The sequence below is a fragment of the Mauremys reevesii genome, linkage group 1, assembly GCF_016161935.1.
Source record: "Mauremys reevesii isolate NIE-2019 linkage group 1, ASM1616193v1, whole genome shotgun sequence".
Lineage (NCBI taxonomy): Eukaryota > Metazoa > Chordata > Testudines > Geoemydidae > Mauremys > Mauremys reevesii.
In genome coordinates, this window is record NC_052623.1 from 52,052,182 (window position 1) to 52,078,960 (window position 26,779).

The following is a 26,779-nucleotide window of genomic DNA, read 5'->3' on the forward strand; positions in this document are numbered from 1 at the left end:
TGGGGATCCACTTGGAGAGTCTTTGCTTAGAGAGAGCATCACCCTTTGATCTCTTGGTAGTAGAAACAAAAGCCTAGGGGATTCACAAAATGGTTTAGTTCTGTCAAGATAGAATGCATGAGCCTGTCGGACATCCAGGGTATGTGATGCAGCTTCCTGTGGAGTCATGTGAGGGTTGGGATGGAATACACGTAAGTGTATTGACTGGTTAAGGTGGAAGGTAGACACCACCTTGGAGAGGAATTTGGGCCAGGTTTGTATGGTAAGCTTGTGTTTAGAGAAAATGGTGTAGGGAGGGTAGGCCATCAGGGCGCTTATTTCAAAAACCAGGGAAGAGGATCAGCACTGCTCCGAGTCCTGTCTTCGGCCGAGGGCGGTTGAGAAGGAACTGAGGAGGGTGCGGGACGCACACGCTCAGGAAGATTCCAACGAGACGGGAGATACCAACTGAGTGCGTGCGTCTTGACCAGGCACTGCTACCGAAAATCTCCGATCAACGGCGCCGGGACACACCGTCACCTACAGTGGAGCACCCACAGGGACAGCATTCGCAGAAGAACTGGGATTATTTAGTCTGCAGAAGAGAAGATTGAGGAGGGATTTAATAGCTGCTTTTAACTACCTGAAAGGGGGATCCAAAGAGGATGGATCTAGACTGTTCTCAGTGGTACCTGATGACAGAACAAGGAGTAATGGTCTCAAGTTTCAGTGGGGGAGGTTTAGGTTGGATGTTAGAAAAATCTTTTTCACTAGGAGGGTGGTGAAGCACTGGAATGGGTTTCCTAGGGAGGGGGTGGAATCTCCTTCCTTAGAGGTTTTTAAAGTCAGGCTTGACAAAGCCCTGGCTGAGATGATTTAGTTGGGTTTGGTCCTGCTTTGAGCAGGGGGTTGGACTAGATGACCTCCTGAGGTCCCTTCAAACCCTGATATTCCATGATTCTATGATTTTATACCTTTGGTTGAATACAAAACAGTTTGTTTTGAAGAAGTTGAAGTTACATTAATCAGCCACTGGTCACAGGCTTTTGGAAGAAAAGGGCTAATATGCCAAAGTTGGGGCTGTCATGGTATCCCAATTATAAACAGGAGGGCTGCAGCTCAGGGACACAGTCTAAGGGTATGTCTATACTATGAAATTAGGTCGATTTAATAGCAGTCAATTTTAGAAATCGATTTGATACAGTCGATTGTGTGTGTCCCCACTAAGCGCATTAAGTTGGCGGTATGCGTCCACAGTACCGAGGCTAGCGTCGACTTTCGGAGTGTTGCACTGTGGTAGCTATCCCACAGTTCCCGCAGTCTCCGCTGCCCATTGGAATTCTGGGTTGGGCTCCCAATGCCTGATGGGGCAAAAACATTGTCACGGGTGGTTCTGGGTACATGTCATCAGGCCCCTTACCTCCATGAAAGCAACGGCAAAAAATTGTTTCTTGCCTTTTTTCCTGGGTTACCCGTGCAGACGACATACACGGAAAGCATGGAGCCTGCTCAGCTAACTGTCACCGTATGTCTCCTGGGTGCTGCTGGCAGACGTGGTACTGCAGTGCTACACAGCGGCATCCCCTTGCCTTGCCTTGCGGACAGCAGACGGTGCAATACGACTGCTAACCATTGGCATTGTCCCGTGGGTGCTCCTGGCTGACCTCAGTTAGGTTGGTTGGGGGTGCCTGGGCAGACATGGGTGCTCCTGGTCGGCCTCGGTGAGGTCAGTCAGGGGCGCCTGGACAAAAATGGGAATGACTCCAGGTCATTCTTTTCTCTAAGTTTCGTCTTATGGAGATTCAGTCCTGCCTGGAATATCATGCCAGCTGGAGGCTTCTGCCTCAGGCTGCTTTCCCAGTCGGCAGCACCGCATGGTCACACCTACCCCAGCCTACCCCTTGATCCCATGGATCATGAAGCCTGGACAGTAGTAAGGAGCAGTTCAACTATAGGCTGAGCAAGTGCAGAATTGTGGTAGAATGTGCCTTTGGACGTTTAAAAGCACGCTGGCGCAGTTTACTGACTTAGTTAAACCTCAGCGAAACCAATATTCCCATCGTTATTACTGCTTGCTGTGTGCTCCATAATATCTGTGAGAGTAAGGGGGAGACATTTATGGCGGGGTGGGAGGTTGAGGCAAATCGCCTGGCCACTGATTACGCACAGCCAGACACCAGGGCGGTTAGAAGAGCGTAGCAGGGCACACTGTGCATCAGAGAAGCTTTGAAAACCAGTTTCATGACTGGCCAGGCTATGGTGTGAAAGTTCTGTTTGTTTCTCCTTGATGACCCTCCACCCCCTTGGTTCACCCTACTTCCCTGTAAGCCAACCGCCCTCCCCTTCCCCCTTTGATCTCCGCTTGCAGAAGCAATAAAGTCATTGTTGCTTCACATTCATGCATTCTTTATTAATTCGTCACACAAATGGGGGGTTTGCTTCTCTGGTTCTTCGATAGGCTTGCCTGAGCTCCTTAAGTTTCACGCGGCACGGCTGCAGGTCCCTGTTATAACCTCTGTCCTTCACGCCCTTGGAGATTTTTTCAAATATTCCGGCATTTCGTCTTTTGGAACGGAGTTTGGATCGCACGGATTCATCTCCCCATAGAGCGATCAGATGCAGTACCTCCCGTTGGGTCCATGCTGGAGCTCTTTTGCGATTCTGGGACTCCATGGTCACCTGTGCTGATGAGCTCTGCATGGTCACCTGTGCTGATCAGTTCGCCACGCTGGCCAAACAGGAAATGAAATTCAAAAGTTCGCGGGGCTTTTCCTGTCTACCTGGCCAGTGCATCTGAGTTGAGAGTGCTGTCCAGAGCAGCCACAATGGAGCACTCTGGGATAGCTCCCGGAGGCCAATACCATCGAATTGCGTCCACGCTATCCCAAATTCGACCCAGCAGAGTCAATTTCAGCGCTAATCCCCTCGTTGGGGAAGAGTACAGAAATCGATTTTAAGAGCCCTTTAAGTCAACAAAAATGGCTTTGTCATGTGGACGGGTGCAGGGTTAAATTGATCTAATGCTGATAAATTTGGTCTAAACTTGTAGTGTAGACCAGGGCTAAGCATGGTAGGACCATGTGGTTCTTTCCAGAAGGGGTGAAGATAGCAAAACCTGTCTGCAGAGAGGATCACTCAAGAGGGACTAAAAGAGGCTTAAACTGCAGCTCATCCCATAAATTTGACATTTGGCAACACCTGCTTTTGTAAGAGGATGCTTCCAGGTACTTCTAAAACAGTCCTGGTGAGGTCCCTACTTATAAAGGTATCACTTGACATGACAATCTTGACTTAACAACTTGTATTGAATTTCTTAGCATGAGAGCAATGTTTTAGTCTTGGAAGAAGTGCTTGTGGTGGTACACTTTTTGTTATACGAGTTTGGGGTAGAGGGAGCTGTGTGAGTAGCAGGAGAGTCTGCGCTCTGCTCGGTCTGATTAAATTGAGGCAGAGTTGTATGCTGAAAACTGACCTTTGGTGGTGGATTGCGATTTCTGAACGAAGTGATTGCCTGCGTTTCTGTTCCAGGACTAATATATTTGTAAATAGAGCAAGTTACTTTAAAGTTATGTCTACACTTAAACCACTGCCGTGGCCCGGCTTCAGCGCAGCGGCTGTGCTGTTGAAGCGCTTCAGTGTAGGCTCTCTCACTACAGTGATGGGAGGGTGTCATAGGCACTGACTCCATGGGTGCTCCGGGGAAAAATTAGCGGGTGCTCTGCACCCACCGGCAGCCAAGCTCCCCCGATTTCCTCCCCTCCCCGTCCTCACCTCCTCCTTCCCCAAGCACACTGTGTCCCCACTTCTCCCTGTCCCTCTTTCCCTTCCTCCACCCCTCCCTCCCAGCGCTTCCCGCAGCCCCGCCACCTAACAGCTGTTTGGCGGTGCTTACGACTTTCCTGAGGGAGGGGGAGGAGTGGGGACGTGGCGCGCTCAGGGGAGGAGGTGCAGAAGAGGTGGGGCAGGGGCGGGGACTTGGGGGAAGGGAGTGGAATGTGGGTGGGAAGGGGGCGGGGACTTTGGGAAGGGGTGGAATGGGGGAGGGGCAAGGGCAGTGCAGGGGTGGGACCTGGGCAGGGGGATCGAGCACCCACTGGGCAGAGGAGAAGTCGGCACCTATGGAGGGTGTGACGGTATCCCTGGGGTGCTACCAGGGACTGTGGGACTGCTGTGCCCCCTTAACTCACTAATCTGGGTTGTCTCAATGCCGTACTGGTGACAAGCAGCAAACCCCTTGAGGTGCTGTTACCACTAAATATAACCACATGTGGAACCCCACACCCAACCAGATTGCATGAATGCTCTCAGAGACATTCATGAATCACACAGAAAAAGGCACGAGCCAAATCATCCCAGCTCTCAGCCTTGTACCACTGGAATATACCATCTTGCACTGCTCAAGACCCTTTCTTGAGCGATGCAGGCTTATTAATTTGTTCATCACTTCATCAATGGAAAGTGGACATAACACCAGCTTTGTAACCTGAGCAGATTTATCAAACGCTTCAGTCAAACTCACTGGTAAGAATAAACATTAGAATAAGTTTACTGATTATAAAAGATGGATTTTAAGTGATTATAAGTGATAGGCAAAATTCAGGGTAGTTACCAAAGGAAAATAAAAGATAAGCACTCAGTCTAAATTCTCAACCTTAATAGACTAGGCAATATCTGGACTAAGCAGTTTTTCTCACCCCACTGGATACTGCATACTAGTTACAGCCTTCATATGCAGGCTCTCTCTGTTAGCCCTGGGAACCAGTCTCCTCAGCTCCAGCATTCTCGTTGCCTTCAGCATAGGTGGGGGAAGAGACAGGACAAACCATGTGGCCTCTGTCCTCTATTTTATATCCTCATTCCATGTGCTTGGAGAACACAAGTCCAGGCATGTTACGTGGGCATTGCTGAGTCACCAGGCAAGGCTGAGCAATTCCCCTGCTGTGGCCTTATGCAAGTGAGTCATTGAATTGTAACTCCCTTGCTGGACAATGGCTGCTGATGATTGTTCGACCCCCGCCTGGGCATTGGTTAGCTCCCTTGTTGTTTCTGGGGAGCTAATATCTGGGCGATTCCCCAACTCACAGTATATTTTAGTGACAACCATACAGCACAATCTCATAATTTCATATGCACCAATATACACATTTAGATAGAACAATGGCTTTCAGCAGATCATAACTTTTCCCCATGATACCTTACATGGCATGCTTTATATGAAATATCACAAGTATATAAAAATGATTGAATGGGGGGGGGGGTTAAAGGGTGGTACCCTGAGGTATAGGATGTCACAGAGGGGTTCTCCCATCACTGTAGTTAATCCGCTTCCCTGAGAGGCGGTACGTAGGTTGACAGAATTCTTCCATCAGTTTAGCGCTATCTACACCAGGGATTAGGTTGGCTTAACTACGTCCCTCAGAGCTGTGCTTTTCACACCGCTGAGTGTCGTAGCTGGGTTGACCTAACTTTTTAGTGTAGACCTGGCCTTAGAATATACCCGGAATCTGTATCACTGATTTCTGCTCTGCTGGAAAAGCTGCTCTGCAAGGTCCTTACATCCGCTACCGCTTGGCAGATGGGCAAGACTGGTGTCAGACTGGGACAGTAGTATCAGAAGAGGGCATTAGGACTGAGTTGTGTTAATTAATCATAAAGTCCTGGCATTCTGTTCCAGCCTTCGTACCCAGCCTTTAGAGACTGCCACCTCTTGGGTTTCCCTTTCTGTCAATTTGACCAAAATTCAAAGACTTACTGATGCTGGGTGATAGAGTTTGGCCTGAATCCATACATCATCCTGGGTCATGATCATAGTCCTCACTTCGTTCTTGGCCCAAGTTGTTGGTCAATCCAAGAAATGTCTGGCGCGAGTGTCACAATCTGCCAGAAAATAAATGATTGTGGTCGATAAGGGGTATGTTGCCTACACCTTCCAGGCTATTAATACTGCCCCAGAACATCCTGGTGATGTAACATTGCCCTATTGATACATAGTGTGGAGTGGGGAGCATAACGTGCAGGCACAGAGCGCTCCTTGTTACGTTTGGTGCACTGCATTGTGGGATTGGTGCACTGCATTGTGGGATTGCCTACCACAAATCAAAATGGAAGTTAAGAGAATGTACTAAACTGACGAAGCTGGCACTAGTCATGCTTCCCATCCATATCAGGAAGCTAGCACACTGCCAAGAGCTGAGAATGACACTACCCCCAAGCAAGACTGTCAATTTTGTCAAAACAGTCAATTCTGGGTCCAGTTCTGTTCAATAACTTCATCAATGATTTAGATAATTGCATAGAGAGTACACTTATAAAGTCGGTGGATGATACCAAGCTGAGGGTATGTCTACACTACAAGACTATTTCGAATCAACTTAAGTCGAATTTGTGGAATCGACGTTATGAAGTCAAATTTGTGTATCCACACTAAATACACTAATTCGACTGTGTGAGTCCACAGTAATGGGTCAGCGTCGACTTTGGAAGCGGTGCACTGTGGGAAGCTATCCCACAGTTCCCGCACTCCCTGCTGCCCATTGGAATTCTGGGATTTTCCCCCAATGCATGCTGGGGGAAAAATGTGTCGAGGGTGGTTTTGGGTAACTGTCATCATTGAACCGTCAATCACGCCCTCCCTCCCTCCCTCCCTCCCTCCCTGAAAGCGCCTGCGGGCAATCTGTTCATGCACTTTTCTGCTCAGTGACAGCGCGGGTGCCACAGCACTGCGAGCACGGAGCCCCCTGCAGTTATGGCCGTTGTCAACTTCTCGCACCTTATCGTCCACCTCTTCCACAGTCAGCTGCTGAGAAATAGGGCTACTTTTCAATGGTGCTGCGAGCACTGGTGGACCATGGGGGACGTTTTACCAACATCAACGTCGGGTGGCCAGGCAAAGTTCATGACGCGCGTGTTTTCAGGAACTCTGCTCTGTTTAGACGCCTGCAGGAAGGTAGTTTCTTCCCGGACCACAAAATAACTCTTGGGGATGTGCAGATGCCTATAGTGATCGTCGGGGACCCAGCCTACCCGCTAATGCCCTGGCTCGTGAAGTCCTATGCAGGCGCCTTGCACAGCGACAAGGAACTCTTCAAATACCAGCGAGCAGCGTGACCTGTGATTGTTCAGTTTCTTTACAGAGAAGCTGAACCTGCCCATTTCTTTACCAAGTTACTGTTGACTAGCATCTGCAGTTACATACCCCGTCCACCCCGCTTCCCCCACTTCCAACACACGTTTAAAAATAAAATACATGTTCCACTGTAACTTTACAAAGGTTTCTTTATTGATGACTTTGCGTTAAAGGGTTGAAACTGGGACACGGACTGTGCTGCGTAGGGTGTGCGGTGATGTAAAGACCGCCTCTAAACTCGAGGAATGACAGGCTCCTGCTCCTAGAGCGGTCCGCAGTGCCGGACTGGTTGTTTCAACGGAGCCTGCCATCCCTCCTTTTTGGGACTCTGTGTGCGGGGGCTATGTGGCCTTGTGGCGGGGGAGGACGGATACAGATTCCTCTGCTGCGTGGCTCTGTGGTCCAGGACAGGGACCGTTGCATGAGATCTGTAACCCTCCTCCCCTGCTACAAAGTCACGTACCCCCCCACCCACACAGATCCTGCAAACCACCTCCCATACCGACCAGGGTGCCTACTGACTGCACTGTGTGTGTGACCTGCTGCTGATCCTGCCCCCGTGTCTGTACCCTGGTAAAGGTGATTGTCCTGTCCAATTACCAACCCCCTTCCCCCCCTTCAAACACAGTCTCCTCTAAAAGAACATGACGGAAACAGTAATTAACAGAAAAGTATTTTTTATTATCAACTAGACAGTTAGGGGATGAAACTGGGACGGGGGCTTGGGTGAGGCAGGAAGGAAAGGACTTCTCAAAATTTAGGGTATGAGAGCTTTTGGGCACTCTGCTGGGGTGCAGTGACAGTTTTCACGGCCCCTGGCGCCCCTCCTTCTGGTTATTTTGGGTGAGGGGGGTATGGGACTTTGTGGTGGGGGAGGGCGGTTGCAGATACACTGCAGGGGGGCTCTGTCCTCCTGCCTGCGGTCCTGCAGAACATGCACAAGGCGCCGGAGCGTGTCCGTTTGCTCCCTCATTAGTCCAAGCAGCGTTTGAGTCGCCTGCTTGTCTTCCTCACGCCACCTCTCCTCCCGTTCGTTGTGTGAGCGCTGGTACAGAGAGAGGGTCTCCCTCCACTGGCTCTGCTGGTCCGCCTCGTCTTGGGAGCAGCCCATAAGTTCAGCGAACATCTCATCCCGTGTCTTTTTCTTTCGCCGCCTAATCTTTGCCAGCCTCTGTGAGGGGGATGCTGTGGCAGGTCTGGAGACAGTCGAAGCCGTGTGATGGGAAAAAGGGAGTGAATTCCTTGCAAAGATACATTTTTGCGAACAATGAACACAGTCTAGTCTGTGTCTGTGAACAAGAGCATGCACAGCACCTATCTCGTGCGCACTCCTGCTGCAGGCAATCCGGAAAGCATAAACTCTGCCCCTGTTCCACCCCATCGCAGTGTCCCCCGACCCTTGGAATTCCGGGTTGAGATCCCAGTGCCTGATGGTGCAAATTTCATTGTCGCGGGTGGTTCTGGGTACATGTAGTCACTCATTCCTTCCTCCGGGAAAGCAACGGCAGACAATCATTTCAAGCCCGTTTTCCCTGGATTACCCTGGCAGATGCCATAGCGTGGCAACCATGGAGCCTGTTTTGCCTTTTGTCACTGTCACCGTATGTGTACTAGATGCTGCGGACAGAGGCGATTCTGCAGCGCTACACAGCAGCATTCATTTGCTTTTGCATGACAGCACAGATAGTTATCAGCCATATTGTACCATCTACCATGCCATTGTAAATTGGCAAGGTGATGATGGTTACCAGCCGTATTGCATTATACCTTCTGCTGCTGTCATAGGTGCCCCTGGCCGAGATCAGCCGGGGGCACAAAAGACAAAACTGGGAATGACTCCCCGAGTCAATCCCTCCTTTATGGTATCTAAAAATAGAATAATTCCTACATAGACGATGGGGCTAGTGTAGTAGAGATCCAGTGTTTCAGAGAACCAGAGAGCACAGCCGCTCCGTGTCAGATTATGCAGGAATGATGAGCTGCATGGCATTCACAGGGGGTGCTCCTGCAACAACCCCACCTGTTGCTTCCCTCCTCCCCCAACCTTCCCAGGCTACCATTGCAGTGTCCCCCCATTTGTGTGATGAAGTAATAAAGAATGCAGGAATAAGAAACAGTGACTTGTTACTGAAATGAAATGAGGGGAAGGCAGCCTCCAGCTGCTATGATTGTCCAGACAGGACATTAAGCAGTGTGGTGGGAGAGGAAAACAGCATCCTGCTGCTATGACAGTCCAGGCAGTACAGAATCTTTTCTTTACACATGAAGGGCGGGGGCTGATGGAGCTCAGCCCCCGTTGCTATGATGAAGACGGTTAGCAGGCCGTCTACTTATGGGCTGATGACGAGGACGGGTACCAGTCATATTGCACTACACCATCTACAGCAAGGCTGATGATGAGGACGACGGATATCAGTCATATTGCACCGGCAGCCACCCATGGGGGGGAGGGGGAAGGATGCTACAGTACAGTACCGCAGCATCGCGTCTACCAGCAGCATTCAGTACACATAGGGTGACATTTAAAAGAGTCAAGAGACGATTTCTTTTCCTTCTGGGGGTGGGGGAGGGGGGTACATTGACGAGCTATGCCCTGAACCGCCGCGGACAATGTGTTCGACCGTACAGGTATTGGGAGATCAGCCAAGAATGCAAATGCTTTTCGGAGACTGCAGGAACTGTGGGATACCTTGCGTCCTCAGTCCCCCCTCCCTCCATGAGCGTCCATTTGATTCTTTGGCTTTAATTACGCTTGTCACGCAGCAGCGTGCTGACTCTCTGCTACGCCGTCTGTCCGGAGATTTTTTAAAAATACTTTGGACCAGGCGTAACATTATGGTAATTTTCCTAATTAGATGCAGGAGTCGCCGAGCGAGATCGCCCTGAGGAGGGTCACTGAAGGAGATAGAGAGCGCATGCTGCGTGAAAGCCAGCACAAAGCAGGGGCCTATGCTGCCAGTATTATGGAGGCAATGCTCCCAGAAAACCTCAATAAAGCCTGGCGCGGAAAATTGTGCTACCACGGAGCACCCAGTAAGGCAGCTCTCCCCAGGAACCTCCTGCGGAGGCTTTTCAATTTCCTCCTGGAGAGCTTCGTGGAGATCTCCCTGGATGATTTCTGTTCTATCCCCATATATATAGAGACCTCCTTTACATATACTTCAGATTCCTGTTATATTAAGAATAAAAGTTTACATGTTTAAAGCACTTACCGACTGCTCCTTCCCCTGATTCAGGGTCCGGGTTCACGGCCAGGGAGGGTTGGTAGGGGATCTCCGTGAGGGTGATGAAGAGATCCTGGCTGTTGCGGAAACCAGCGTTGTAAGCGCTGTCGCCTGCCTCGTCCTCCACAAACCCTTCCTCATCTTCCCCGTCCGCAAACATCGCCGAGGAACTGGCCGTCGACACTGTCCCATCGTCAGAGTCCACGGTCACTGGTGGGGCAGTGGTGGCAGGCTCCGTAGCGTCTGTTTGCCGCTTTGATTTTTTGGTAGCCTTGTCTGGGGTCCTTGATTTTCACGCGGCGCTGCGTTGCATCCCGCCTGTATCCTCTGTCTCTCATGGCTTTGGAGACCTTCTCGTAGGTCTTTGCATTCCGTTTTTTGGAGCGCAGCTCCGAAAGCACAGACTCCTCGCCCCACACACCGATCAGATCCAAGACTTCCCGGTCACTCTATGCTGGGTCCCTCTTTCTATTCAGAGATTACATGAACTCCTCTGCTGGAGAGCTCTGCATTGCTGCCAGTGCTGCTGAGCTCGCCCCAATGTCCAACCACGAAATGAGATTCAAACTGTCCAGACAGGAAAAGGAATTCAAAATTTCCCGGGACTTTTCCTGTGTGGCTGGTCAGAGCATCCAAGCTCGGACTGCTGTCCAGAGCGTCAACACAGTGGTGCACTGTGGGATAGCTCCCGGAGCTACTAAGTTCGATTTGCATCCACACCTAGCCTAATTCAACATAGCCATGTCAAATTTAGCGCTACTCCCCTCATCGGGGAGGAGTACAGAATTCGAACTAAAGAGCCCTCTATGTCGAATTAAATGGCTTCCTGGTGTGGACGGATGCACGGTTAATTCGAATTAACGCTGCTAAATTCGAATTAAAGTCCTAGTGTAGACCAGGCCTGAGAGAAGTTGTAAGTGCTTTGGAGGATAGGATTAACATTCAAAATGATCTGAACAAACTGGAGAAATGGTCTGAAGTAAATAGGATGAAATTCAATAAGAACAAATGCAAAGTACTCCACTTAGGAAGGAACAATCAGTTGCACACATACAAAATGGAAAATGACTGCCTAGGAAGGAGTACTGTGGAAAGGGATCTGGGGGTCATAGTGGATCACAAGCTAAATATGAGTCAACCGTGTAACATAGTTGCCAAAAAAAAAAAAAAAAAAAAAAAGCAAGTACCATTCTAGGATGCATTAGCAGCAGAGTTGTAAGCAAGACAGAAGAATTAATTCTTCCACTCTACTCCGCGCTGATTAGGCCTCAGCTGGAGTATTGTGTCCAGTTCTGGGTGCCACATTTCAGGAAAGATGTGGATAAATTGGAGAAAGTCCAGAGGAGAGCAAAAAAAATGATTAAAAGTCTAGAAAACATAACCGATGAGGGAAGATTGAAAAAACTGGGTGTGTTTAGTCTGGAGAAGAGAAGACTGAGGGGGGTGGACATGGTAACAGTTTTCAAGGACATAAAAAGTTGTTATGGGGGGGTGGAATTGTTCTTGTTAGCCTCTGAGAATAGGACAAGAAGTAATGGGCTTAAATTCCAGCAAGAGTGGTTTAGGCTGGACATTAGGAAAAACATCCTTTCAGGGTGGTTAAGACCTGGAATAAATTGCTCAGCGAGGTTGTGGAATTTCCATCATTGTAGATTTTAAAGATCAGATTAGAGAAACACCTGTCAGGAATGGTCTAGATAATACTTAATCCTGCCATGAGTGCAGGGGACTGGACTAGATGACCTCTCAAGGTCCCTTCCAGTTCTATGATTCTATGAATTAATTTCAGTTCCAATAACCTGTGTTAACCCTTGTGTATGTGTGAATACAACCTAGGTTTCATCTTGAAGAGAATTGAGCACTGAATTTGAGCATCTTTTTGGCCAGGTGTAGATTGGTGCTTAATTGTTCGATAGCTTCATGTTTGTGTTCTCAGTCAGATTATTTTGGTGCTAACTTCTCCTCAGTCCTGGTAATGTGGTTATCGTGAGCAACCTTCACAGCTCTTGCTGATGTGCTCTCTTGAGTTAGGAGGAATGACTCTCACGGTGGCAGTAAATGATAACAAGAAATCTCAGTAATGCACAAATGAGTTCATCCTCTCACAACTTCAAACCCACACATGATTACTAACAATGGCATTTCAATGCAGCGTGATCTCCTGCATGATGGAGAAAAGCAGCTTGCCATATGGATCGCTGCTCCATCACATACCTTTGCAAGTATATTCACACACATGAGTCACAGTAGACAAGAATCATTAGTGTTTGACCAAATGTAAGCTCTACTCAGAGGTGAAAGTAAGCCAGTATGGTCCGGTACGGCATACCAGCAAGAGCCAGTATGCCGTGCCGGAGTGGACCAGCTACCGCGGTGGTGATTTAAAGGGCCCAGTGCTCCGGCTGCTGTGGGGAGCCCTGGGCCCTTTAAAGCGCCGCCGGAGCTCCGGCAGCCGGGCTCAGGCAGGGATTTAAAGGGCCTGGGGCTCCTGCTGCTGTGGGGAGCCCCGGGCCCTTTAAAGCACCACTGGAGCTCCGTCAGCCAGGCTTGGGCAGGGATTTAAAGGGCCCAGTGCTTGGGGCGCTGCGGGGAGCCCCGGGCCCTTTAAATCCCTGCTGGAGCTCCAACAGCCAGGCTCCTGTGGTGATTTAAAGGGCCCGGAGCTCCGTGGCGGCTGGAGCCCTGGGCCCTTTAATTCGCCCCGGCGCTCCCAGCCGCCTCTGCAGCTGCGAGCTCTGGGGTGATTTAAAGGCCCTGGGGCTCCCAGCCACAGCCGGAGCCCCGGGGCCTTTTAATCTTGAAAGGCCCTGCCTCTTCCAGTTGAGGCCCTGCCTCTTCCGGTTGAGGCCACGCCCCCTCTCAGGACTCTGGCGTACTGGTAAGTCCTTTAAGTTACTTTCATCCCTGGCTCTACTCGAGTGTGCATCAGTGATTATTTTGTTATGTGCTACATCTTGGGAAACATAAGCTGATCCCTGCTTATAGGGTCTGAGCCACAAAGGAATTATTTTCAATTATATTTGATTGAAAATACATTATGGAAATATGTTGGAGAGCCTGTATCAAGGGCTCTTACTTTCCTAGGCTGGCATTACATATTGTCTTGTGTAACCTAGCAGCATGAACATCATCATCATGTGAAAATAACTATTCTTGGCTTCCATATTCCATGCAGGAAATTCATTTGCTTTCAGCTAGAAAAATTGTTTGTGCTTTTCAGAGCTGCAGATGAGGCAAGATTCAATAAGCATGCAAAGGACCCAGTTCTGCTGCCGTTACTGTCATTAATGGGGCTACTCACAGGAGTAAGAGCTGTAGGATCAGGCCCAGATCCAGATCATATAGTGCTGTAAAATAATTTCAGAAAATTCTAAGGAAGATCAACAATCTCACTAGTGTCTAATGCCTAAACTAGGAGGGGGAGATTGGTGGCTTGCTTCACCACCCTCTCCCCAACCTGATGGTGTGCTCACCCTCTACCGTAATTCATTGCCTTTTCCCATTTGTCAGCAATGAGAAGTAGAAGTATTTAATAGCTAGCAAAATCTCCCTAACTTAGTTCAGAGAGGCAGTCTGCTCTAGTAGGTAGGAACACAGCCTAGGAGTCAAGCAACCCGCTTTCTGTTCCTGGCTCTGCTACAAGTGTTATGTGTGGAGGTGAGCAAGCCATTTCACTTTTCAGGATCACCATTTCCCCATCTTTAAGAGGGACAGTAAAGCTTATCCCCCTCTGTAAAGTGCCTTGAGATGTACAGATGAAAAACACTACACAAGAGCCAGGTCTCATTGGTTTCAGTACTCTGATGTTGCCCCATACATGACTCTCTTCTGGTGTTTGTTCTGACAGCGTTCTGAATGAGCTAAGGCAGTCGACGGCCAAAACCAAGGCTTCATTTCGACGTGCCCAGACTTCGCTAGGAGGCTCCAGATTGCAAGCTGCCTCTCCAGTTTCCCTCAGGAGCTTTTCGGAAGAAGCACGAGAAGAAAGCTCTTGGCTTCCAGAATGGCTGGTGAAAGAGTTATTGAAAGGGCAGCAGAGGAGTCACTCAGTAGGACTCCTGGAGAATATATTGGAGCATGAAGGTTTTCAGCATCATGTTGACTCTGCCAAGAGTCTGAGGAAAGGAAAGGTATTGTCAGTGCTCTCCAGTTTGTGTCTCCTGCGGTATGCCCCATTTGCAGATAGGATTTCCCACAGGAGAGGAGCCAGAAAGCCAGAACCCTGGTTTTCACTGTGAGTGTAATGATCTTAAGAACTTTACAATGTAATGTGTGTTTAAAATAAACCCTAAAAAGCCTGTTTAGGAATATGCTTGCCTTTTGATGCACCGAGTTATGACTAAATCCCTGCACGGTGACAGGGATGCACACTCAGATGCAACCCAGCTGAAAATGTATCTGGCCATCTAAGCAATTAGAGCATCAAAAAGCCCTGGATGCTGGCTCTGCAGTAGGCTGATCTGATGCAGAAACCAATTTTAAAAAAAATCTACATACAAAAAGCAACCCTCCAGTTTTATGGTGCAAGTTGCCCAATGTAGGGATCACTGCTCAGGTAACTGAATTACCTGAATGCACTTGTAGAATCAAGACCATCAGCCTGCAAGTCTCGAAAGAGTGACTGAGTGTGGGCTTGGGAGGATGATACCTCTAATACTCAGCTGCACCAACCCTCCACTTAGCTAGTCTAAAAGGGAATGTGGCGAGTTGGGTGGAATATCAGTTGCTGGAAGTTGGGCTGAGTAAGGGCTTGTCCACACTTGAAACGCTAGGGCAGAGCAACTGCGGTGCTTCAGTGTGGACGCTGCCTATGCCAATGGGAGAGGTTTTCCCATCGACATAAGTATCCCACCTCTCTGAGAGGTGATAATTAGGCTGATGGGAGAATTCTTTCATTGACCTAGCACTGTCTACACAGGGACTTACATCGGCTTAACTATGCCACTCAGAGGTATGTTTTTTTCACACTCCTGAGTGACGCAGTTATGTGGATGTAACTTTCTAGTACAGACCAGGGCTAAGGACTGCAGGATTTAGATCAAGAAAAGGAAAAGTAGGTAAATGTCACATTCTGGGGTGCAATCCAAATTGGTGAAGAGTTGTCACCTCTCATCCTGTAACACTTAAGTGCCTTAAAGCTTTGCTATTGTAGCAATTTGCCTGAGACACCCACAGTCAGCAGCAAGCATGCATTCTACGTCTATGTATTGGGCAGCTCTGGTCCAATGTTTTGGATCCAGGAGTCTGCCTGCAGTACCACAGTACCACTTCTACTGGCCTCCACCAGCCTTGGTTAACAACTGGTAAGGTGACGCCATGCTCTCCCTAGCCCCAGAATTTCCCTGAAACATGTGTTCTGAAATGTCCAGCTCTGTCCTGGGACAATTAGAGGAATGTTAAGGTTTGTTGCTCCGTTAAAGAGTCAATATCCAACAGTTTGTTACTTTAACTGAAGTTACCAAACAGTTTGGTTCAAACATAGCACTGGATTGGTTCAGATTAAAAATAAAACAAGTTTATTTAATTTCAAAGAGAGAGGTTTTAAGTGAGTACGTGTGTAAGGATTAAAGTCAGAAATGGGTACAAGAGAAATAAAGCTCAATCACTTTCTAGTAACTAAAACTTAACAATCTAGACTTGGTTAAAGATAAAATCCTCACCACGTTTCTATCAAGATGGCTGACCAAATTCCTGAGTCAGGATCTATCCCGCAAAGTCAAAGGGCTGATACCTTTGTCATCTTAGGTGAAAGATAGATAACTTGGAGTTCTGTACCCCTCTCGTTTATAGTCCAATGAATCTTTGAAATGGATTCTTCTGAAGAATACCTCCAGATAAGTGTATTTCTAGCTGTGGGGTAGGCAACATGGAGTTTGTCTTGAAGAGTTTACTTCTTCTCCCACTGGGGTTGGTTGCTAAAATGCAAATTATTTAGTTTCTGCCCCCTCCGGTGCAGCGGAATGACCATTAAACACATGATAGTCAATCTTTTCCCTGCTGTGATAGTGTGAGGTTTGCCTCCACCAGTTGTTTGCTTGATGGGTCTGTTTATGTAATATGTAAATACATTCTTATGGTCTGTCAAAGTATTTTGGAAGTAACTGCCTGGTGGGCAAATCACATTCCTTTGTCTAGAGTGGGATAACTCTTCTTTGGCTGGCAAACACATTTCAAGAATTATAATTTCAGTTTATGTTCATTGCTTGGCATCAGTTCTTTGCACCTATATAATGCAGTAGAGATGGTCTGACCACTTCAATAGTCTATTCAATAGACCATCCATAGTTGATCGACGTGTCCTTGATCATTTACCCGAAGAAACCCATCAAAGAGGATCTCAACTTCCCTCCATCAGTTGAGAAAGTTATGAAAGCCATTAAACTCTGGCAAAGCATCCAGAAAAGATAGTATTCCAGCAGAATTGTATAAAGTAGCAGGCCCAAAGGTTATTGAGGTGTTTCATGACATCTTGAGGAGCATTTGGGAGGAAAAAGAAATGCCACAAGACTTCAAAGATGCTATTATTGTATCACTGTTCAAAAACAAAGGTAGCAAAGCTGACTGTGGAAATTACAAAGCTATTGCTCTCCTCTGTACAGCCATGAAAATACTAGCTTGCCCTCTACTGATCAGACTCATTGCAAACATATATGAGGAGAATCTTCCAGAAGCGAAGTGTGGTTTCAGACCAGGTCGTCGTGCTATGGCATGATCATTGTCGGAAGGCAGGTCCAGGAAAAATGTTTAGAGCAGAACATAGACCTTTATGCAGTTTTCATTGATTTGACCAAAGCTTTTGATATGGTCAACAGAGAGGGTTTACAAGCTATTCCACATAAACTGGACTGCCCAAGAAGGTTCGTATAAATCATCCATCTGTTCCATGACCATATGACAGTGCTAGTGCTCACCAGCAGTGACTTTTCTGAGGCATTTGAAATTTCAAATGGAGTGAAGCAAGGCTGCGTACTTGCTCCAGTGCTGTTCAATTTGCTCTTTGTCTGTGTCCTCAGCCATTCCACAAGGGACTTGGATTAAGGGATATACATCCGGTACTGACTTGATGGCTCCCTCTTTGATCTTCAAAGACTCAATGCTAAGACCAAGATGCTGGAGAGACTTCTCATTGAGGCACTTTTTGCAGATGACTGCGCCTTGATAGTCCATAGACATGACCACCTTCAGGTCATTGTTGATAGTTTTTTTTTTTAAGCATCCCAGCTCTTTGGACTTACCGTCAATCTCAGGAAGACAGAGTTCTTGTTCCAACCAGCACCTCATTCTAGTGCCCCAGTGTCAGCCATCTTCATCTAAGGCACTCAGCTGAAAAATGTGGATCAGTTCAAGTATTGGGCAGCACAATCTCGAGTGACAGTTCCCTTGATGTCAAGTATCAGAGGGGTAGCCGTGTTAGTCTGGTTCTGTAGAAGCAGCAAAGAATCCTGTGGCACCTTATAGACTAACAGACGTTTTGCAGCATGAGCTCTCGTGGGTGAATACCCACTTCTTGGCCTGCACCCAGAACTGTGCAGTGAAGACACCCCGCCCCATCTCTGGGGAAACTAGGATCCAGGTGTTGCCTTCACACCTCCCCCCTGCCCCGCCATGTGGCCTTGTGAGGGGTTTGGGGTAGAGTGGAACTGCAGGGAGGACCCAGCCAGATGCTCTGTCTAGTAGAAGCGGACAAAGCAGAATTCAGAGACCTGTGTACAGTTTTGACAGGACTTTCCCTCCCCTTCCTCAGACTCTCTTAACCTCAGCTGCATTCCATACCTGCCCCTCTTACCACCTTCTCCCCTGCCCAGTCCCCTTCACCCCCCTGCTCTTCAGTGGCCCATCTCCCTTCAGTTTTCTTTCCAGGTAGCTGATCTCTTCCAAACTAAACTTGCCTGCCCTCAAAAAATTGTGGAACTAACCTCAGATTTGCTGTCATCACATTGTTTGCTCTGTTTGTGTGTTTCTAACCTTTCCCCTACCCTGGGTCTGTTTTGTCCTGTAAACTCCTTGGGGCAGGGACTGTTTGCTACTCTGTTTGTACAGTGCCTAGCACAATGGGATCCTGTCCTTGGTTGGTCCTTAGGCATTGCCTTAATAATTATGATTAGCACCAAAGTGAAATGCAGCCTGATGCATTGTTTACCATTTCAATGAAGCCAACAATTGTAGGGTCTCATAGACTACAACTTCAAAAGACACATTGTTTATTCAATACATTATTGACGAATGCAGCTCAGTGAATGTCTGAAACAATTGTTTGTCATTCTACTGAATAAATAACAACGCCTAAAACACTTACAGTAAATATTGCCTCCTGGATTCAAAGGGATTCAGGGAGAAGGATAGATGGATGCTCTTTACTTTGTCGTCATAGAGGTATATAAAAAACAGATTTCATATTTGAGGGTCTGATCATGTGGTGGTTTGAGCATCTCCAGCAACGTGTTTGGCTTCAGTAGAAATTGAAAACAGTCAAGTGAAGTTGAGTGCTCTCAATATTTTACAGGATCAGGCCTTTAGTCTGTCATGAGGTTTAGTTTAAAGATGATTTTGCTAAAACAAAGAACGGGCCTGATCCTCTTCCGGTTACAGGCAATTACAAACCCCCTTTGTCTTCAGTTTGTGTAGGATTGAATCTTAATTCAGAGAATGTACAACTGGGATTTTCTTTGCATTGATGCAACAATGATGTTTAAGAAAACAATCTGAGGGGAAAGAAGAAGTTGGTTTAACTTGTACATTAGTAGAGATCCTCTTCTTTCCTTTCCTCTCAACTCCCTTTTAGACATGAGCACGCTCAGGCTTCGTATCAGTTGTGTATTCCATTGCATGCTGATGTGTCACCTTTGTGTATTCACTAAATGTGTGGCTCTAATACAGTATATATATTTTTTTAACTCTTGTTTTCTCTCTTTATTTTGGAAAGATTGAACAACAAGTGACCCTTGAACAACTTCAGAAACTAAATACAGCTTTTCAGGTATGACTTTATCAGTGAAATCATATCTGTACGTAGCCCTGATCACAAAAGGAAATGCCCAATTTATGCAAAACAATGTGTTGATTAGAAATAAACTTTTGGGGCAGGAACTATTTTTATCTGTATAGTGACGAGCCTGTTTTGGGTACCACTGTAATACAGGAATCATTTATAGAATGATGGTTGGTGCTTCAGATGTTTCATGTAATGTTATGTCTTGTGCTTTTATGTAGTGTTGTTAATAGGTACACTATGCACTGAGGTTTGTTTCCATATGTAGTCGTCACTCATACTCATGTTTGTTTCTCAGAACTGTAGTGTCTCCTAGTTTGCTTTTTGGTAAAGAATATTTCAGGCTGAACATGTGGATTTAATTGTTAACTTGACAAACTCTTTCTTTTTTCTCTGAACTATATATGTTTTTTTTTTTAATGCATATGTCTAGCAGAATGCCCAGAAGATTTGAACATTCTTTGTGGAACATGTCTTTGTACAAAATAATACAATTTGCCTCATGCAAATATTTTAGGATCAGTGTTCTAAAATCAGGTTTTTTGGACTCTAAAACCCCAATATATGGATCATTCCTTTATACCCAGTTTGTTCTGCAAAAGGACAAGCAGCAAAAGTGATCAGGGGCTCTACAGTAAAGTTATTGCATTAAATGACAGTAATACAGTGAACTCCCAATGATTTCAAAGAACAATATACAGAGAGAGCAGATCTACCAGTGGCCTGTACGTCAGTGTGGTTACACACAGTGCAAAAGCCTAATGGCAGACAACAGCACTATTGCAGTCTCCTTTATGCTGAAGTGACACCAGTGTGAATTTCCTAGTGAGGGGCTGCTGTTTTGTAGGAGGAAGAGGGGAAATGGGAGCTGTGCTCAGGAACTGGAGCCGCCAACCACCATCAGGAGCTGTTGCAAGGAGAGAAGGCAGGAGCTAATAGAAGGAGAGGAATGTCTGAGGGGGAAGTAAACCTAACACCTAGGTAGCAGGAGAAGGAAGCTCGTGGCCAGGCAGCATGTGCAAAGGTAGAGGAGGAGCAGGTACAAGGGAAACATGCAGTGGAGGTAGCATGGTACTTTGTTTTTCTCCAAAGAGGAAACTTGTTGCAATCCAATACCTAAATACTTCCCTAATGCTGCTATTGTTCTAGAAGTCCCAAGGTGGTGGTCTGCATGCAGGGCCGGCTCCAGGGTTTTTGCCGCCCCAAGCGGTGGGGGGTGGGGAAGCCGCGATCGCAATCGGTGGCAGCTCCACCGTGCCGCTTTCTTCTTCGGCAGCAATTCGGCAGCAAGTCTTTCCCTCCGAGAGGGACCCAGGGACCCGCTGCCGAATTGCTGCTGAAGAGCCCGACGTGCTGCCCCTTCCCCTTGGCCGCTACTAGCCCTGTCTGCATGACTGTGAATGGCCGGGGAAGTTTCTGTCAGAGAAAGGCTGATCAGGGTGCTAGCCTGGAACTTGAGAGATCTGAATTCAATTCGCTGCTCCATCTCAGACTTCTGGTGTGATTTTGGGGAAAGTTCCTTAGCCTCTCTGGGCCTCAGTTCCCCGTCTGCAAAAGTGGGGGTAATTGCACTTCCCTATTTCCCTGGGGTGTTGTGAGGATAAATACATTACAGGTGGTCTGATACTGTGGTGATGGGGCCATACCATTGATGAGATGAGCCAAATTATCAAAAAGCTTGAGAATCTCTGCAGTAACTAAAATAGCAGTTTTTTAAGTTGGCAAATTGCTTGTGAAGGAGTCAATGAGCCAACCTAAAATGAGATGAATGTGCTGACTAAGCCCCCTACTAGCAGCTTCCTGAAATCTGTACAAATGTTTTTACAAATGTAAAATTTCCACTACTTGCATCCGAAGAAGTGGGTATTCACCCACGAAAGCTCATGCTGCAAAACGTCTGTTAGTCTATAAGGTGCCACAAGACTCTTTGCTGCTTTTACAGATCCAGACTAACACGGCTACCCCTCTGATACTGTACAAATGTTGCAACCCTTTAGAGGAAGTTTGATAAGCTGAGCAGTGCAGTCATCAGTTCTGGAAGTGCAGTGACTCCTCCCATCTGGCTGAATTCAAGCCCTAGAAATAGCACTGAGAGGCATTAATATATGGTCTGAAATGAGCAAAACTCAATGCTCAGGCTCAAACTGACACTTGCACTTCTAGCCAAGCATGTCCTACTAGCTCAGAGCGCCTGTGCTCCCACAGGGGATCAGGAAAAGGGAGCGGGGGCAGGAATGAAACAGGGCTACGTGGCTGGAGGGAGAAACAAATGGGGTGACCCAGAAAAGTGGCCAGTGAGAAAGAAATGAGAAGGGGGTGGGGAGCGAAGGGCCCAATCCAACTGAAGTCCATGGGAGCTGTTCCAAGGTCTTTTATGTGATTTGGATTGGGCCCTGCAGGGAGGGAGAGGCAGAGAGGAAATAGGGAAAGGATGGGGAGTGAGATGAGGTGGGGGTCTAGGGAAAAGAAAGGATGGGGAGCCAGGGAAGGGGCAGTGATAAAAGAGAGAGATTAAAACAATAAAAGGGAGAAAGAGACAAAAGACTATAGTGATAGGGAGGTTAAAAGGAGAGATGGAAGGAAAGAACAAGAGAAGAAAAAATAAAAAGCAGGAGGAATAATTCACCACTTTCAGGCTAGACTCTATTAATACATTTTTTTGCACTGCTTTAGAGCCCGGTGGAGAGTGGGAAAATTGGGGCCAATTATAGCCTGGGCCTGAGGGGCATATTTTCAGATTGATGGTGGGGAAAGAGATGTATTTGCTCAGTTCATGGACCTGAACATCATTGCAGGCTGGTAGATGGGACACTGACCACTGTTCCAAATTGCCCCATTGGCCATGGGGAGGATTGAACTTCTTCCTCACTTGTGGAATGTGACCCAGAGACTGCCCCCAAACCAGGTAGGTCTGGGGAGGCCAGGGCTGTTCACCCAGACATCCTGTGCCCCTCCCTTGGCCCTGGTAGTTTCGTCCAGCTCCCTGGCAGCATGACTTCATTGGACTCTCCTCTGTCTGTGTCGGCCTCCGAGACCCAGGGATTATACCACAAAGGTGGTACAGCTCCAAGACATATTAACTTTTCCAGGGTCCTTCCCTGGGACCAGATGGAGGAGGATTTACATGCTCCCCTCAGCCCATCCACTTCTCCCAGCTACCCTCTTCCCCACCCCGTACAGACCAGAGAGTGCCCTGCTAGGTGTGGAGGGAAGCAGTTAAGCCACCCACCAATGTATGGAACAGGTGGGCCCTCTCTGTGTTGGATCTATGGAACAACAGTCTGGCCTGATATGTATTACAAACCCACAATATCCTATCGAGAAGTCTCCCTTGATACCAGGTGTCCTGTGATAGGATGGACTGGCCAAGCAGTACTATAGCATTTACAGCTATGCCAACCCTTGCTAACAGCAGCATGTTAGAAGGTAAGACTAGAGGAGCATGTTGTTCCTTTTCATATAACGTTCCCATTACTGTTATGTTTCTCTAACCTTGTGGTCTGTCTTAGGCTTCCTACTCGTCATAAATGAACACAGTAAAAGGCTGGTTCTGGTTGATGTTAGATTACTTTACAAGTACACTCGTCGTTTTCCATTATACGCTCCATGACTTGCTGTAATACTCTTCTTGGATACCAAACATTTTGAATATGGTCTCAGTGTTCCCATTTCCTTGAGTTGCTGCTACCCATGTATGCACTGAAAAGTGTTAATGGATGCTTTTGGGTACTTGGCACATATACCAAGCTGTGAAAATATTGATACCCACTAGCATCCACTGGTACTGTGCCCATTGTAAATTCTTTGCCTCCCAAATAAGGAAACCGGTAGATCCTGAATCTGGGTCCTTTGTGGACTGGGGAGGGAGGGATCTTCTGGATATCCAGCTAGATTAACACATTAAATCAATAAATTAAATTAAAGTATGGTGCATACACTGGAAACTATTTCCCTAATAGTTATAATTCTCTCTGCCAGCATTTCCCAAATTTAGCAAACTAAGCCTTTCTCAAAAAAAGCTACATTTATTAGATGTTTGAAACTACCATAATTTTTTATATATCCTAGTGCAAAATCAATCTGAATACTTTTTTTGGCAAGGGTTTGGAGGTTATTTTTAATGAGTGGGATAAACAATATTATCACATTCAGGTAACTAAAAAAATAGCTATACAGATTTTCTTGATATTATTAAAAAAAAATTTGGGAGTAAGAAAGCACGAGAGATTTCAGCCAAAACATTAGAATTTAGAGCAATAGGCTGATACGTGCATATCTAAGCATCTATCTATGGTAATGCTAGCTAAGGTTATATCATGTTTTGTAGGCTAGTGGACTGTAAAAATTCAGGTGGCATCCCACCATATACAGTATGGTATAGTATACTATGACCAAGTTTTAAAGAGGAAATGGTCCTGAAGATTAGGTTCATGTTAAAGCACTCACATAACGATGCTCTTTTACAATAAGCAAACCAAAGGTAATCCTTTTCAGTAGCTAACTGTGATTTGCCTGTTATTGCTTCTGCTTTCAGGAGTTAGAAAAGAATGGATGTAAGTCACTGGATATCGAGAAATTCAAGCAGGTAGTGAAGACGTGTATGACACCACATAGAACAGTAAGTGAGCAATTCTCTTTAAAAAGTTGTATAATGGAAAACCTTTTACATTAAAGCCTAGCTCAGCTCTGTGGGCATAACCCTGAAATCTTGAATATATTTGATCCATGAGCCACTGGACTGGCTGGCTTCTTCCTGCAAACCCGAGAACGTTATACATCTGTAATAAAAATTCAAAGCATATGAGTGTTAAAGTTCCATTTTGGGCTTGAAACTGGGAGTTCTCCTGAGTGAACACTGCAGAATTGAACCCTTTAGGACAACTCTCCTAACAGATCTGAACAACATCTGGAACTTTTTTTTTTCTGTGCTCAGTCTTCGGATCTGAGGATTTGAAAAGTTTAGATAAAACATAACAAAATTGGAATATTCCAATGTGATTCACATTTGGAAACAGGGTAGGACATCAAATTTTTATATTCAACAGAATTTTTTAAAAATCTAAATAATGTAGCATCTGCAAAACCCATTGTCCCTAGCTGGGGAGAGATGCACAATGAAAACTTAAAATCTTTTCATTATTCTTCATATATTGCACTTGTAATATATAACAATACTTTTAATATGCCCTTTTCCCATAGAGTGATGAACAAATAGAAAAACTTTTCATGAAAATAGACTGTGCTGCAACTGGAAGAATTCAGTGGGTGAGTGTATGTGTGGGTGGTGTTTGTTTTGGGGGCTTTTTGCAGTTGGTGGAACAAAACTTTGTCAGTAAGGAAAGTGTGTGAGAATCGCAGATCTGCAAGTTCCGGAGACATAGCTCAAGTGGGAATAAAAGTTTATTTTATCCAAACCTTTTAAAATCAGTGGTGCAAATTTAATTCAAAGGGAAGGGGCAAATTATATAATTACAGTTTACAGAATTTTTTTGAAAGAGAGAGTATTAAAATGAGATTTATTGTTTCAAATTGAAAATATTACACAGCATGCATCATTTTGTCCTACTTTAGAGTATGACCTAGGAAGGGGTCCAAGTCTCATGGTTGAATTTTGACTTAAGTGAGCAAGAAGTTAGGAAAATTATCCTGGAATCCGTTTTCAATCAAACTTACATAAATTCACAGCTCCAGCATCTTGTCAATGCTCTCTTTGTTCTGTACAGCACTAAGCATGCAATTGATGCTCAAAAAATAAAGTACCTGCATCTCATGATATTAATATAGAATGTGACATTGTTTCTGCCTGCTAGAAATAATGACTAGGTAGATGGCCAGTGAGGATTGCTCATATGTTTTTCTATCTTATAATAATAATAATAATAATTTATTTATTATTAATTATCTATTATTCTAAATAAAAAAATTGTAACCCTCAAGTTGTGTACATAACACATGGTTCAGCAAAGCGTTTAAGCACAGGAGCCCTTGCTGGTCTGTGTAGCAGCATATTCCTATTGCATTTGCCTTTGTCCTTTCCCTCATATTCCTTCTATTTATTGCATCAGCTTGTTTCATCTTGTCATCTTAGATTACAATTTCATTGTGGCAGGTACCTTGTTTTTCTGTATGTTTGTAAAATGCCTAGCACAAAAGGGCCCCAATTCTCATTGGGGCCTCTGGGCACCACCATAGTAACATATTAGCTGTCTTTCTATTATAATTATGAATCACCAGCTCTTTTCTGTACTAGGATGAATTCTGTACATACATGCAGCTAGAATATGCAGAACAAGATGTGTCATCTGCCCGATTAAAGGAGCTGACATTCTCACTTCCTGCTGTGATAGAAGAACGCTCTCGTGGAGAGCCTGTCCTACGCATTTGTTCTCTGTTTGACAACACCTTAGTAATGACCCAAGAAGATGGAGTTATTTCCTTCTGGTCTCCACAACTAAAGCTGAAACGAAGCAAGATGGTTTTTGTAGGTGCATTTTATTTTCTCATTAACCGCTCAGGTTTCATGGAAATGCTAGAACTCTTGATTTCATTGACAATTAAATTGTTTATTTTAAATATAACATTGTAAATCATGATATTCATGAGTGATTCTGCTGTATTACCGGCACAATAGGGAACTGCTTTTAAAATATAAGTTTTTACTATGCTCCCTTGTTTTATGGTGATTTAAAGCAGAAATGGTTTTTTAAATGCTGTGTTCAGAATAAAAGCATGTAATGGCTGGATTTGCAGAGGTCCTGAGCACCCTCCTGGCTTTTCCTGAGGTGACTTGGGAAAAGTACGTGTCAAATGCAGTTGAATTTAACTGAAACCACACAAGCAAGGTGGAGGAAGGATCATACATGTAGGGCTGGAAGGGACCTCAAGAGGTCATCTAGTCCAGTCCTCTGAGCTGAGGCAGAACCATCCCTCTTCTGGTGGTTCTAGAATACTCCACAACTCTGCCCACAGGATAATAAATAGTAACAAGAATAACATCACCAGAACAAACTTGCATTTGCTGAGTGTGACGCTGTTCACGAGTAAATTCTCAGAGGTATTAACCTTATGTGAGTGCTGTAGGTCCTGATCCAGTGACAATGGCTGTCAGCTCTACCAGGGTTCAGTGGGACTTGAGTGCTCAGCACCCTGCAGGATTGGACCTGTATATAATAATTTGACACCATATAATGTTTTGTGTTTTGCTTATGGGGTATATCCTGTAGGCGGCAGCTTTTCATGTAAGAAATGGTTCCACTCAGAGGGACTTGGGAAATGAAACAAACTAAGGGCTGATCCCAAGAGATGCTGAGTGCCTCTTAATTCCCATTATATTCAGTGGGAAGTGACCTGTGCTTTGCAGGATCTGGCTATAAAGGACATATACTCTTCCTAGTTAATCCATGCAACCCATTTCAGTGGGTTTGCAACAGTGTCCCCAAGAACAGACTTAGCCCCGAGATG

General features: G+C 46.1%; 1 protein-coding gene across 5 annotated transcripts in view; it reads left to right on the forward strand.

Annotated features, from left to right (window-relative positions):
• Positions 1-26,779, forward strand: part of LOC120395285 (WD repeat-containing protein on Y chromosome-like) — a 91,525-nt gene that overhangs the window by 3,819 nt on the left and 60,927 nt on the right. For 4 of the 5 annotated variants that reach the window (XR_005592566.1, XM_039519549.1, XM_039519567.1 and 1 more), the window contains exons 2-6: positions 14,177-14,459; positions 19,253-19,306; positions 23,853-23,936; positions 24,518-24,583; positions 25,569-25,799. Coding sequence is in view for 4 of the 5 variants with exons in the window: in XM_039519549.1 (XP_039375483.1) it covers positions 14,177-14,459; positions 19,253-19,306; positions 23,853-23,936; positions 24,518-24,583; positions 25,569-25,799 (718 nt within the window). In the remaining variant the exon portion in view is untranslated. Of the gene's footprint in view, positions 1-14,176; positions 14,564-19,252; positions 19,307-23,852; positions 23,937-24,517; positions 24,584-25,568; positions 25,800-26,779 lie in introns of those variants that run through there. The other variant, XM_039519576.1, reaches the window with a different exon arrangement.